Source organism: Vicugna pacos, chromosome 35 (genome assembly GCF_048564905.1).
Source record: "Vicugna pacos chromosome 35, VicPac4, whole genome shotgun sequence".
NCBI classification, from domain to species: Eukaryota; Metazoa; Chordata; class Mammalia; order Artiodactyla; family Camelidae; genus Vicugna; species Vicugna pacos.
Window position 1 is genome coordinate 13,865,464 of NC_133021.1, and position 14,834 is coordinate 13,880,297.

At 47.7% G+C, this 14,834-nt stretch overlaps 1 protein-coding gene across 7 annotated transcripts in view; it reads right to left on the reverse strand.

The window, feature by feature from the left end:
* Window positions 1-285: 285 nt before the first annotated feature.
* NRP1 (neuropilin 1) overlaps window positions 286-14,834 on the reverse strand; it is a 146,911-nt gene continuing 132,362 nt past the window's right edge. For 5 of the 7 annotated variants that reach the window (XM_072955458.1, XM_072955462.1, XM_072955461.1 and 2 more), the window contains one exon: window positions 8,524-11,386. In XM_072955458.1, coding sequence (XP_072811559.1) covers window positions 11,097-11,386 — 290 coding nt within the window. In that variant the 3' untranslated portion in view covers window positions 8,524-11,096. Of the gene's footprint in view, window positions 564-8,523; window positions 11,387-14,834 lie in introns of those variants that run through there. The other 2 variants (XM_072955459.1, XM_072955463.1) reach the window with 2 other exon arrangements.

Consider the following 14,834-nt stretch of genomic DNA (forward strand, 5'->3'; position numbering starts at 1 on the left):
AAAAAGGCGTAAGAGCCTTTGACAAGACTACAAAGGAAACAGGTCTCACTTGAAGTCAGTGCTCTGCTCAGCAGATTTGTGTAGTAGCTTTCCTGTGCTCCAGGTACCAAAAATGAGTTTTACCATCTACTGAGGGAGCAGAGCGTTCGAGCTGGTCATTTGCTTCTCTGCTCTGAGATCCGAGCTTAGACATTCCCCGGAAGGTTGCATTTCCCGGGCTCCCTGACCAGCTGGCTTTGGGCCACATTTAAGGCAGTGGGACTGAATTAAGACTGAGAGTTTGGGTGAAGTAGAAAAGGCAGGTTTATTTCTTTACCCAGCAAAGGAGGTCCCAGTGGGCTAAAGCCTGCAAGACCGAGCACCTGAGGGGAGAGCAGGTCGGGCTTTGACGGCAGCTCAGGGGAGGCGCTGATTTCCGTGGAGATCGCGTGCAGCGTAAGGACGCGCTGCGAAGCGTAAGGACGCGCTGCGAGGCTGTGCCTGTTTCCACAGAGGCCGCGGTCCCCTTTGTCCTGCAGGGTTTGATGTTCACCACCAGCTTTGGGAGTCTAATATTCTTGTGCCTAGAACAGAGGTGCTTGGGAAAGGGGTCCGTGGAAAACAGCTCTAGAGAGCACTTTTGTGCATTTTAAAGTCAGGCTGATAAATGCTTCTGGCCTTTAAAGCAGGCTGAGGCCTGGGACCTCTTGCTGCGCTGTTTGCACAGGTGGGAACAACAGAATAGGAGGAAACCAAAAGGCTAAAAATAACTGCAGACATGCACAGTTGGGGCGAGTTATGAACAAGATGCACAAAACACCCAACTGCTGTCTCCGAGGTGGGTGGTGTCGGGAGCAAGATGAATTGGGCGGTGGGCAGATCACCCGAGTCCCCTCTCCTCACCAGCCCAATCCTGGTCGGCAAAAGCAGGAGAAAACCGTTTAAATGATTACACAGTGAAGCAGTTACAAATACTGTGTGGTCCCTGGTGACAACAGAGTCCTGCTCGGTTACAGCACTAGCAGGAGACAGAGGATGGCTGGGGTGACCGTGCCAGTCTCTCTCTGCTTTGGGTGGAGCCCCAGGGAGGCCAACTCCCATGGACCTGACCTGGCCAGGAACCCTTGGCCTCTGGGCCCTGATAACAGCTCCTTTTACCGTTTGTTCCTCCAGCCCAGGCAGATACCAGCAACTGTCCAGGGTAATTAAAATCTGCATCACCTCTCAGTCCCCTCTTGGGCTTCACAAGTCTCTCAACACCTTTGTAACTAGTTTATTGCATTAAATTCCTCCTGTTGACCTGGAATGAGCTTGCTTTTATTGTCTAACATGATGCCACTAGAAAGAGAATCTGTGCCAAGTGCTGGGGGTACTGAGACGGTGGTGTGCTCTCACTGGTGGGAACCAGGAAGGTTTATGGTAAGTGGGAAATTTGAGTGGCCACTCCAGAACTGAGTAGGAAGTTCCCAGGCAAGCAGGTGAGGAGGAGGAAGCAGGAGGAGAGAGAGTATCCCCTTTGTTTGCAAAAAGCACGGCAGGGGGAGGGTGCCGCTCAGAGTGCATGCCTACCATGCATGGGGATTGAACCCAGGACCTCCATTAAAAAAAATTAAATAATAAATAAATACACTTAATTACCTCCCAACAACAAAATAAAAATATAGATTATTATTCAAAAAACGAAAACCAGGGCAGTGCGACAGAATATGGAGTTTTCGAGGAATGTCAGAACACAGCTGGAAACGTCAGCCCTGGTTCTGTACTCAGTCTCCCTGTGCAGAGGACTGTTTGCCTCGTCAGCGCCCACTGGGGAAACCGTGTACTTAGCCTCATACCTCTGTTTCCCAACGTCTCCAAACTGCAAGGCACTCTTATTGAAAATCAGATAGTGACTTTCTGGAAGATTCGCTTCTTGCTCGCCTCGGTTCTACCAGATATGGGGGTGGAGAGACAGAGACTTTCCAAGTCACTGCTTGGAAACAGCCCAGAGCACTTCTGTTTAACATCTTTCTTTCCTCTTTCTTTCTTTCTTTCTTTCTTTCTTTCTTTCTTTCTTTCTTTCTTTCTTTCTTTCTTTCTTTCGTTGACGTACAACGTTGTGTTAGTCTCTGGTGTACACATGGTATTTCAGTCATACACACATACTTTTTCATTATAGGTTATTACAAGATATTGAGCATAGTTCCCCATGCTCTACAGTAGGTCCTTGTTTTTTATCTATTTCATATACAATAGTTTGTATCTGCTAATCCCAAACTCTCAGTTTATCCACCTACCCCTTCCCATTTGGTAACCATGAGTTTGTTTTCTATGTCTGTGAGTCTATTTCTGTTTTGTAAATAAGTTCATTTGTATCATTTTTTTAAAGGTTCCACATATAAGTGATCTCATATATTTATCTTTTTGTCTGACTTACTTCACTTGGGTCCATCCATGTTGCTGCAAATGGCATGGTTTAATTCTTTTTTATGGCTGAGTAGTATTCCACTGTGTGTTTGTGTGTGTGTGTATACCATATTTTCTTTATCCAGTCCTCTGTCAATGGACATTTAAACATTTTTCTTTTGATAGGAACACAAATGTGTGTAAACATTACTCACTCCTCCCTCCCCACATTCCCACATGCCCAAGGCGACCATGGCCTTTCTGCTGGGGATGGTCATAGCTTCTAGTCTGGGACCCAAGTGTTGAAGACTGCCCCGAGCCCATTCCAATGACAGCAGAAGGATCGGCTTGCCTTCAAGGAGGATCTGTACATTTCTATGTCATCACACAGCTTCCTTTAGCAGCAGAGCAAATTTTCAAAGATGCATCCCATTCACTGATCACTTAATCCTTCCACGTGACTCAATGGGGCAGTTGCACACGAGCATGCAATAGACTGTCAAGACCAGGGATGGCATCTGGGCCTCTATTTTTGGCAGGAACACTTTCTGCCATGCCACAGTCCTCCTGGGGACAGGATGGCCGCTGTCCTAGCAAGTTGATGTGTTGTAAGAGCTCCAGGACCAACCTTCCATAAAACACACAGAAGCTGCCTGGTTGGCCGAGTTCTCTCTTAGGCTTCACTTAGGAGACAGGGTTCAGAGGGAGATGTTCAACCTAAGACCACACCTCCAGGGCTTTCCTTTCTTACTACCAACCAGTTGACCCCAAGAGAAATGCCTTTCTGACCCCTGCTGGCTACAAAAGCACATACACCTTGCGTAGAGAATCATTTCAGAGATGATGTCAGAATACTCTCCCAAACCCCCTCCCGCTGTGATTGGGCAAGAAGGTTAAACGTGGGAAAGGTGGACTGGGTCCTGATTAAACAGGCTGGCAAGACAGAAACAAATAATCACCCTGTACATAGCAGTAATGGAGCAACAAAGTAAATATGAAGGGAGAGGCTTGCCATCCATATTTAACTAGTGGATTAATGTACAGAGGGTGCACTGCACTCTGGAGAGCACTTAGGGGGACCTGAGAGGCAGAAATGGCTCAATTATGATACACTGTCACAGTCAGGGAAGAGGGAGGGGCTGTCTGCATCACTTAACCTGAGGCTGCGAGCTCACACCAGAGGTAATCAAGGGTGATGAAGCACGGGAAGGATCGTGGGAGATAATTCCAGGCTCATTAGCATGAAGAATTTGTTGAGAGAAGAGAATGGGAAACATGCTGTAAATTCTGATCGAGAGTTCTTCTCCAAGGTCCCTGTATGTCTCTGTCCTCTTTATCAATCATTCTTTTAGGTTTCCTCAGTCCTTCATTTGCTCACCTAGGACAAAGGATCCAAGGACCACTTCACATCTTGGGGCAACATTTCCAACCATAAGTTGGCCTCATGTTCCTGTCTTGTGTTCATGCAACCAGATCTATTTCTCAGTCTCTCTCTCTCTCTCTCTCACCGCTTCTCAGAATGGGGACGTTGTCAAAGCCTTGCACACAAAATATTTTCCAGGAGTAAATAAGTGTGGGGCATTCTCAGCAAAAGATTAAAGTGTTGTTAGTGTATCAAAGCAGCTGTGATTTTTTAAAAAATTGAAGTGTAGTTGATTTATACACTGTGTTAGTTTCTGGCGCAGCACAGTGATCAGTTACACAGATGTTCTTTTGCTTTGTAGGTTGTTACGAGATACTGAGTCTAGCTCCCTGTGCTCTACAGTAGGACCTTGTTTATCTCTTTTATATAGAGTAATTTGTGTCTGTTAATCCCAAACTCCTGATTGATTCCTCCCTCTCTTCCCCTCTGGTAACCATAAGTCTGTTTTGCAATTAAGTTCATTTGTATAATTGTTTTTTAAGATTCTACATATAAGCAATATCATATGTTTGTCTTTCTTTGTGTGACTTACTTCACCAAGTATGATAATCTCTAGGTCCATACATGTTTCTGAAAATGGCATGATTTCATTCTTTTTTATGACTCAGCAGTACTCCATCTGTGTGTGTGTGTGTGTGTGTGTGTGTGTATTCACACCACAACTTTATCCAGTTGTCTGTTGAGGGACATGTAGGTGGCTTCCATGTCTTGGCTGTTGTAAACAGTGAAAGCAGCTGTGATTCTTCAAGAGGAAGGTAGTTGTATATAGCATTTCCCGAAAACAATAGTCCACAGACTCCTTTTTCCGAAAGTGTCTTAAGTAACTAAGATTCCACCAAAGACTTTTGGTGAAGGGCTCTTCTCTCCTCTTTGTCTTCCTCAATCAGCCCAGGAATTTCAGTTACCGAGTTACCTCTACAACGTTTTGTTCCTCCTTCCTTCGTGTTTGGGGTGAGACCCCCCCGGCTGGTTTTCTGAGGCTCTCTGTACCAGGGAGTGGAAACGCCTGTGGCACCATCCAGAGACCCCGCCCTGCAGTGCGCATGGTGACTGCACACTCCAGAGCTTTCCCCAGAGCACTCAACCCACGAATGTATTTTATCCTTAGGTGTTAGAATAGCATGCAGACGCTTTGGCACCTAATCAATTAAAAAAAACCCATTGTTACTTATGAGGAAATGACAAATCTCAGTACCACTGAGACTGCGTCATATTCTGATACCATTTCTCTAGGAGCTAATGGGGTGTGAGCCTCTAAGGAGGCCAGGAACTTGGATGATCACCTCTCCATGGTTTAATATGCCAGAATCCCTGAATTTTCTCCTGGCATCTTCTGAAATTTTGTTCCCCACTCCATTCTGAGTCTCACTAGCAGCTCCAGGAGCTGCACAGAAAGAGAGTAGCTTTGTTGCTCAGACAGGGAGACGTGCACCAGGAGATTAAAACCAACAGGGGTGAATTTCAGGTGTCAGGTCTCTCTAGAAGGGGCTGTGTTTCACGCCTACCTTGGCCACTACAGGTCTGGATGAATCTGGTCAAGTGGCTACCGCCTTTGTGTTTTGATCTCTTTCCTCATGGTGGAAAACACTGGTAGAGGTCTAATCCTTTTGTAATAAACTAGGGGATGGCACATTTTCAGGTCGAAAATAATGGATAACATGGCTTTGTGTTAGTTTTAATCAAAATGCCTATATTCAGATTGAGGTGGGTGATGCTCTGGTTGCAGTTATGGGCGAGGGGACATCCCTTCCTTTGTGTCTTGGTAGCTGTTGGCTGACCTGGGCTTTGGAGCAGAGGAAGCCTACCTTGCTCAGAGAGAGCAGGAATTAGGTGAGAAAGGTTCGTCCCAAGAAAGGCAATGGGAGGGGCAAACAAAAGATGTTAATCAGAGACCCAAGACTATGCCTCGCCTTAGAGAGCGGATTAGTTGGGTTGGGACAAGACAAAGAATGCTGATGTGCTCAGTGCCAAAAAAGGGGAGGATTTTTTACTTCGGGATCTGGAAAGTCAGCAGAAGAGTGAGGAGGGATCTCCGGTTTGGAATGGCATAGGGGGACAGGGGGCCACAGCACAGGACCCTGCAGGCAGACTGCTGTCTCGGAATCCTGCCTCCACTGGTCCCCCCCGCCATCTTGGTCTAGTTCCTTAACCTCTCTGTGCCCAGGGTCATACTTTGTAAACGGGGACGATGATGGTAACAATACGTGACCCAGAGTTGTCGTAAGTGTGGATGAAAAATGTCCCCTGCCGTATCAGTAAACAAACGACACTGGCCGTCAGCAGCCCCAGCCTCCCCCAGCTGCGCCCCCTGAGGGGACTCAGGATGGAGAAGAGCAGAATACAGGCTCTGGGCAGCGAAGGTGCAGATCAAAGGGAGGATTTCAGTGAGCCCAGACTCTTGCATCTTCCCTTACATACAAAAGTGCCAAATTCGTTAACTTGAGATGTTTGTTCTTTCTTTAATTAGCAGAAATCTTTTGATGTTCAACTACCTGTTTTGTTTTTGCAAAACTCCTGTGTATCTTGGCTCCTCCCTTACCTCTTTGGAACAGTCCCAGGGCTACCCGAGAGGCTGTCTCCTGGGCTCAAGTCCTCAGTACATCCGTACTTGGGTTTTCTGTGAAGCTGTGGAGTGGCCCTAACACAGGAAGGAAGACAGAGTAGGTGACTGTCAAGAAATATAACCATGAAGAGCTCTTTGAATCCTTAATTTCTCCTTTCATCCCTAACTGTATCTTCTATGATTTGCAGAATGCACGTAGTTAACGTAATACGGATAAGCTGACAACCACATGTTAACTCATCTGTTGCTCCATTCTAATGTATAAGCTTTTTTGTTTGTTTTTTTTTTTTCATTCAACTCATGTCCCCAGATGGAAAAAAAAAAAAAAACAGGCCGGCTTATGGCTGGGTAGGAGGGATGGTGGGGGAGGTGAGACCAGATACATCCTGAACTCACCTCTCAACCGACCTAAACTCTGGAGTCCTCACTTATAAAGTGGAATAATGACAAAACATGGCTCACAGAGCTGCTGTGGAAATAGCCAGTGCTTGCAGCATGCACAAGTGTAGCATCATCATTCTAGAAGATTCTGATGGTTTATGCCTTCTCTCCTAAAATGATAGAGTTGGTTCGTGGGAACTTTATTGCCAAGAATTGACAGGTGTGTGATAATATGATGCTCTTATCTGAGTCATCCTGCAAGGTTTCTTAAGAACAACAACAACAACAGAAGTCAGTGAGCATCCTGGTCTTGCGGGCTTCTTGGTGCCAAGTTCTATTCGGTTTGAGGCTCCCTTCCTTCCGGCTTCCCCAGCCCCGAGCTGAGAAGATGCTGAAGACCCCCCAGTGGACAGAGTTTGGGGAAATGGAGCTAATTCTTGGTGGAACTGGTTTCTAATGCAACACTGTTTTCTAATGCAACACAGCAGCTCTAATTACCTTTGGGAAGCAGAAACATTCTGGAATGTTACAAAAGCCATTTGATTTGCACAAAGATAAAGTGCAGTCCAGCCCAAGGGGCAATTAATATGTTAGCAAGGAAGGCAGGAGATGGAACAATATGTAATTTTCATGTCTTAAGTTAAATGTTTCAATCCTCATGACATATTTAATTCCTGACTTCGAGAAGTATTGTACAGTGATTCAGCTCATTAAACCAAGGGAGAAAGAGCCTAGCTTAGCAGCTCACTTGGGATAAGAAATGGTTGAAAAGCATTTCTGTTTAAGGTCTTCTCAAACAATGAAGCACAAAACATTAATCTCTGGTCCTCAGTGTTCTTCGGAAAGTATCTTGGGACTAATTCTGAGAGACTCCTCGGAAGTCGTGTTGGTTTTTGGAAACTCCCATGAACAGAAATAAAATTTAAATTTGGTGTAGTGATGACCCAGTTCTCACTGTATCTCTGCTTCTTTTCGCTCAGCAGAGGAACCGAAACAGCCACTGAGGAGGGAAAAACGTCCTCTTCTTGGTTAAATCTTGAAAGATGCTAAAGGTGTCAGTGTCTAGAGAAAAGCAGGAATATTGATTCAGCGGGAAGAGCTGTGCTGAGCAGCTGGCCCCTCCCGGAGTCCCTGTGCTTCAGAATTAAGTTTTCCTTCAGTCAGAGGAAGCTAAGGGGAGGCCGGCTGGCCTGTGGGCGATGGGATGGGGGCAGCCAGTTGTGTGGTAACAGCTTTCTCCAGGGCCTGCCCTGCTCTCCTAAGGAGCGGGCTTTGGCTCCACAATTCTCTATCTAGTCTTTTACTACTAGTATTATTATTACCACTACTATTATTTTGGTTCCAGATGGAATCAATTTTTTCCTAAGATTTAGGAAGCTAATAGCAATGCTATGCTCAACTTTTCCCTGCAACTAAATTTAGCAAGGGTGCTGGAATAAACATTGTCAGATTTATTACCTATTTTCTATGAGAAAAAAACTTACCAACAGATATTTGGGAATTTCATTAAAGAAAACTTTACCAAGTGGAATATGGAAATGTTTGACACAAGACTTAGAGTTGAAAAATTTCCATGTATAAGGCCAAATTCATTGTGCCTTATCTTGACAAGTGTCCAATTTGGGTTGATAGTTCACTGTCAGGAAATGTCTTCTTAATCTTCTCTCCTTATTAGGATGTTATTTTTAAAAGAGAACTTTAAAAAAAATCTTGAAAGTTATTTGATGCTGGAATAATACCAATTTCTTTAACAATAAAAAAGCTAATATAATAAAAGCCATCAGGTTTGGGATATTTTATGAAAATGTTTAATTCAACTGTTTCTTTGGAATGTAGTAGTCATAGTTTGGAATTTAAGTTACAGTTCAGTTCTATGTGTTTTTTTTTTTTAATGCAACTCAGTGTCTGAGAATACAAATGTCATTTAAAGTTAAGGCTTCGCTGTTCATTTTGAAACAACAATTTACAAGTGTCGTATCGTCATAGAAAATAAAAATTTCTGTAAAAAAAATTTGCACAAAATTTTATGATGGTACAAAACATGAAGCAATAATATAACAGTAAAATGAAAACATTTTACTACAGAAAGTTTTATAGATTTCAATAAAGAAAAAATATGTTATTTTACACCTTTTAAAATTACGAAACAATCTAAAACAATATAAACTGAACATTTTGTAACACTGCCTTTACAAATTAATAACTTTATAAACATATAATTTTTAAATATATTTATCAGTGCAAGATACTTTAAAATTTAAAGTTGCAGTATCATTTTTCCTTGGCTGAGGACAACTTTAGGTCTGTGGCCTTAAAAAAAAAATCAAGTCTTACTTTTGTCTTGGTATGATTATAACGGCTGAATGGATGCCTCTGGGATGAGACTCTATTCTTTCATAGCGATCAATACTTTCCTGGAAACAAAAGGCATTCTCAATCCAATTAAACCAGGATGAATGGACTTTCCCTCCATGATGCAAATGGGACTCCCACTAACTTATCTGACTGAGTCCTATTGCTGTGCAGGAAGGCAGGAAGAGCTGAGCTCTTACATACAACACAGCAGGACACAAATGCATGGAAAACGACCAGCACTTCTTTGGGTGAATTCAATGCTGCCTGATAAGATATTTACTTCTCGGTGGGTGCCGTTGGAGGCTGAGGTCTTGCCAGCCCCAAGGCAGGCTTTTTCTTTGTCAGCCGTTGGAAGTTTCTAGACGCACTCGTTCAAGTCAATGTTTTTTTCAGGGATGCTGTTGAATGGATTTTTAAAAACATCATTTTGACTTTACTCATTTTCTTCCCCTCTCTTATCTTAAAATAATTCATTCCCAGGCACCAGGATTTATAGTTGCATTCTTAAATTAACTGTTCTTTCTTCCACTTCCCTTGTCTGACTCAATATCAAAACAAGAAGATTCTCATGGGTCACTTTTGTGTATTTGGATGGAAAAATCTCATATTTTTGGATTTGGGGAGAATTTTATTCCTTTAGGTCTCACTTGAGAGCCAATTAGTATTATTTCTTCCTTCAGTGTATCACTTTCTATTAAATGCAGACATTCCTATCAAAGATCATTTTGATTGAAATAGACCGACAGATGGCTTAAGGAAAAAAGATACTGCTGCTTTAACCAGTTAACGAGAAAACCAAAGTTAGACTTTGGAGGGCAAAGTTAGGAATTTCCCTTATTTATTTTCAAACATAAAGTCTAGTAAAATTGTTTGCCATTCCCAGCAGGTTAAAGCTGCAAGTTTCTTTTCTGGATAATGGCAAATGCTTAAATCCTAAGAGAGAAAAAATACAGAGAGAGAGAGAGAGAGAGAGGGGAGGGAGAGAGTGAGATTACATTTGAAAATACATTCCATATGAAAGAACAGTAAGAGAGAATATTGCAGCTTTATACAAAAGGGTCAAGAGACAAGAAATTGAACTACGGAAAAAGCCAGAACAAGTAAGCCACGTTGCCAAATCTTCGGAGCCCTTGCCTTCCCGGAGGCTGGCATCTGACACTAAAATATACTTTCTTCTCAGTCAGGGGGCCGCCAGGGTTTGATGAAAGGGGAGGGCTTTCAACAGTGGGAGACAGGGCGGGTTCATGGAACACAATGAGAAGCGGCACAAACGAAAAGGCACTTGAGAGGACGCAGACTAGCCAGTGCCAAGGGCTTTTCATTGGGGGTCGTTGGCATCACACCCAGTTGCCAGCGGTGTTTGGTGACAGCACAGTTTTCTGCACGGAGTTCACAGCACGAGGTTCCAGACAACACTGGAGAATGAGGAGGAAACCCGACGGTATTGCTTCGTAGACAGAGCTGACACGCTGTACACTGCGTGCTGAGGCTGCGGCACTAGGAAAGAAGACATCGCACTCCTCCTCGGCTTGCGCACGACGCGGGCACTTCCACACAAGGACAATTTCAGGATGCACTGAAATGCGCTTTTTCGGATACACTCTGGGCACTGGGCTACGGGTAGCATGTCCATCCAAAGGGCCCCACTGAATACACTTGGTGCCAGCATCTTGGATTTTGCACAGTTTCCGAGAAGAATCCAGAAGAGGAGAGAGAAGGGAAAAGGGGGAGGGGGAGTCAAAAATGAACGATTAAGTCCATCATCCTTGGTCTCCACACCAGCATTTGATTATTCAAATGAAACCCACAGAAAGAGGCTGACTGGTCATGATTCCGATTGTGAACACGGCGAAGTCGTTCATGTCTGTCAGCCAAACGCATTGCAGCTCCTGAGAAAATCTGGCTTGGCGTCATCAACGCGCTTCCCAGCCTGAGCAGTGAGAGACCAGCCGCCCCGCATGCCCCAGCTCGTCCTCCGCTCCCCACGCACCTTGTCACCTCCCTCTGCCCTTACGCCTCCGAGTACGTGCTCTGTGAATTCAGTTTGTCTTTTTTCAACTTCACGCCGTCCACGAGTTCAAAGTTATAGTTCTCCAGGGCGGACAAGTTTCTCTCCGACATCCCGTTGTGCCAGCAGGCGCAGTACAGCACAACCCCACACACGGCGCCCAGGAGGACACCCAGGGCACTCATGGCGATGATGGTGATGAGGATGGGGTCCAGGGTCTTCAACACGCTGCCTGGCTTCCTGGAGATCTTCTCCTCACCTTCTCCCACGCCTTCATAGCCCTGGGTGCTCCCTGGGGAGAAAGACAAAGTTAGCTTGGTGAGCACTGCCAGCACACCTGATGCCACCTGATGGCAGCGGGCAGGGACACAGACAAGAAGGGAAGAAGCTCAGGTCCCGCCTGGGCTGTGCTCCCCCAGGAGCCTCGGGGGGCTTTTGTCCTGGGGTTTGGCTCCCCCATCGCCCAGAAACACCAACGTTGGTGATGTCTGACTGATCACTGGGAGTCCCAGCATGGGCAGGCAGGGGACTGGGGCGCTGGTGCTGTGATTCGAACAGAGAGCTGAGCACATGGAAACCACTGATGCTGGGTAAACGGTGACGGTTATGTTCTAATCGAATTCAGATTTCATGCAGCCTGCCACCTGTGAGATTGTGATCTGGGTTTACTGTCCTCGGCCAGATACACGGTCTGTAAGCTTTGCAAAATGCTCCGTCACACGTTTGTTGAGCCGAGGAGCCCACCACTCCCGGTGAGTCTGCCCGATTCCCCAGCCGGGCCCGAGGAGCCCGCGCAGCTGCCCCTCCAGGTCACCCCACGGAAAATCTTCAAGTCAAACACGTTCCCCCCAGGTCTGCGGTGGTTTCACTCAAGAAGGAGAGATCTTGCAGAACAAAGGGATGCTTACTGCTGACATTTAAACTGGCTCAGGACTCAAATCTAGGAGCGGAGTCTGGGTTGTGTAAGGCTGAGGCAGCCTAGTGGCTCCAAAATGAAGCTAGAATCACAAGGCAGAGCAAAGGTGAGGCGTCGCGTAGGAACAGGGCAGCAGACACAGCAGCTGCTCGCAAAAGGCAGCACCTGGTGACCATGACAGCCATGGTGACGCGGGCCAGGCAGACGCGCAAATGGACGGTCGCCCCACACCTTCTGAGCGCTAAACGCCCCTAATGCTTTAAAGGTCACCAGTCATAACTAACCACTACCCCCTCTCCCCCATCCCCACGACCCCCCACCCTAGCCCTTTTGCTTGATTGGTTGATAATTCAATAAAATGCCGGGGTTGTCGGGGGCTGGGGGGCGATCTGGGTCCAGGGCGCTCCCGGCCTCAAGTTGGCTGGTAGAAGTGCTGGCCTGGGTCCCCTCCCATCCCAAGCCCGTCTGGCTGCACCTGAACTCCTGGCTCTCGGCTTGCTCTTCACTCCGCACACAAGCAACAGGGGCCATGATGTCCAGGGAATCCGTGTGCGCGGTGGGCCTCAGGAAACAAGGTACCTAACAGGTTTTTTAGGATCCCAGACTTGTCGGGCCGGAGACACTCGGAGCCCGGGAAGGGCCTGACCGCCCGGCAGAGGCGTCTGAGCCTGACGAGCGGCGCCCCGGTGAGGAGCACCTTCCGGCATCTGGGATCTTGGGCTTTTTCCCGGGCTTTACGGGGATGGCCTGTTGCCTCCCTCCTTCCGCAGCTGTCTGGTAGCTCCGGCCTTGGTCTACTGGGCTTGCCTGCGGTGGCGCCAGGTTAGTCCTGACACCCTCGGTGTCCAGACAATAGCCAGTTACAGTTTGACCAACTTATGGGGTTGCACAAACTACAGTGCAACCAATGCAACTGAAATGGATCCTAAATACTGTAAACGTGGCTTCCCGGCGGCTGCCCGGCGGCCAGCAGCCTGTTACACTCATCCTGTTAATTTTGCTGCCGGGAGAGCAGTGGCTGTGCTGTTACCGGTGCTGTGGGGAAAAGCCTGAGCCATCCTGCACTCACAGCAGCCCCAGCCGTCATGCGTCAGACCCCCTGGCAGCCCACCCCAGGATCTGAGGCCAGAGCCCCATCCACAGGCCCCGGACTCCCCTCCCGACTCCCCTCCCGACCAGTCTGAGGAATTAAGGCACTTTCTTTAATTTACCACGGGAAAAACTCAATCCAAACCCCAGTCTAGCGGGGCATACCGTACACGGGGTTTGTTGGAAGACGTGATAGCCGACAAAGACCGCTCGGGATATGGAAATTATGCAAAGGGGACAACTGAGTCCTGGATGAAAAAATTAAATAAAATGGGGTGGTTCCCCAGTGAGGGTGCCCTGGAACCCTCCAATTGGCAGAGAACAACCCAAATGCTTAAAAACAAGAGAAGGCATAAAGACCTCCCACTAGTGCCTCAGGCCAAGACCGTGTGGGAAGAGGCAAACACCAAGGCCACCCTGCCCGTGGCTCCACACAAAAGGAGGGAACCCAGGGAGCCCCTCCCCGAGCCTCAGAGACACAGATCCGGAGAAGTGGGATGGGGATATTTGGAATAGTAACCCCAGTTCCTTCCGGAAGGCCCTTGCCACTCAGGCCTTTCCAGTTACCCAAGATGCCCAGGGCCTCCCACCGCAAGTACTTGGAACACCCAGGCCGATAACAGAGCTGAAGACCATAAAGATATATGGCCCAGGCAGCCCAGGGTGTGTACAAGGCCTCCTGGGCATCATAGATGCCACAACCCCACTGGCCAGGATCTAAGGCACCTGCTCAGGGGCGTTCTCAACCTGGTACAAATGGCGATGGCCACCAGCCTGATCCAAGAGCGAATTGAGCGATGGGTTACCAGTCCGACCAATGCTCAACAATAGACGGCAGCCAAGTGAGGGAGGGAAAATGACCAGCGTGGGCACCCCCTCCCCAGTGCAGCTCTTCGCCGACGTTATCAGGACGGGGTTACTGAGGCCATGGAGCGCTGGCCCCAGGCAGGTCCCCGGGAGGCTGGCCAAGGTCCTGCAAGCCCCCAAGGAGGACTATTCGACCTTCCTGGATAGGCTGCAAAAGGCGGGGGACCAGGTCACCTCCGACCCAGGGGCCCAAAAGAGTCTCACAGAGGAGCCCAGTTACCAGCACCATCAAACCCATTCCCAGCACCTTGACTTATCGAGGGCAAACAAAGGGGGGCCTAACTGACAAAATTCAGATTGCGAATGAGATCCATCCTGACGACATGGCCCTCGTGGAGGCCCTAACAGCCACCATGGCCGGCCAATGTGGTCCTAGGCCCAGAGGTCCCCAACCAAAAGGGCCCTGGGCAAGGTGGGCACTGGAAAAATGAATGCTCTAGTCGGCGCCAAGATACAGGCAGAAAACCATGCCTGACCCCACTGTCAGGCCAAAAACACCCCGCCCCATCTGCCAAACACCTGGTCACTGGGCAGCCCGGTGCCCCGAGAAGCTAGCAAAAAATGGGCAGCAGGAGGGCCAGTTAGTCCCCGAGGCCGTCCCCTGGATGGCTCAGAGGAAGAAGTCCTCGTCTGCCCTGGGGACACCCCTGCCATAGCCCTCACGTGGCGAGCCCTGCGACCCGGCGCCCGTTCCTCGAGGCCCACAATATACGGGGCCAGCTGCCTTGATCTCGTCACAGCCACTGATCAGAGACTGCCAGGAAACGGGGCGGTCACCCCCGTCCCCCGGGGGCCAGTCTAAATATCCCACCAGGGCTTACTGGCTGCCTTGATGTCAGGCCTGGACTATTTCAATATAATTTTGACA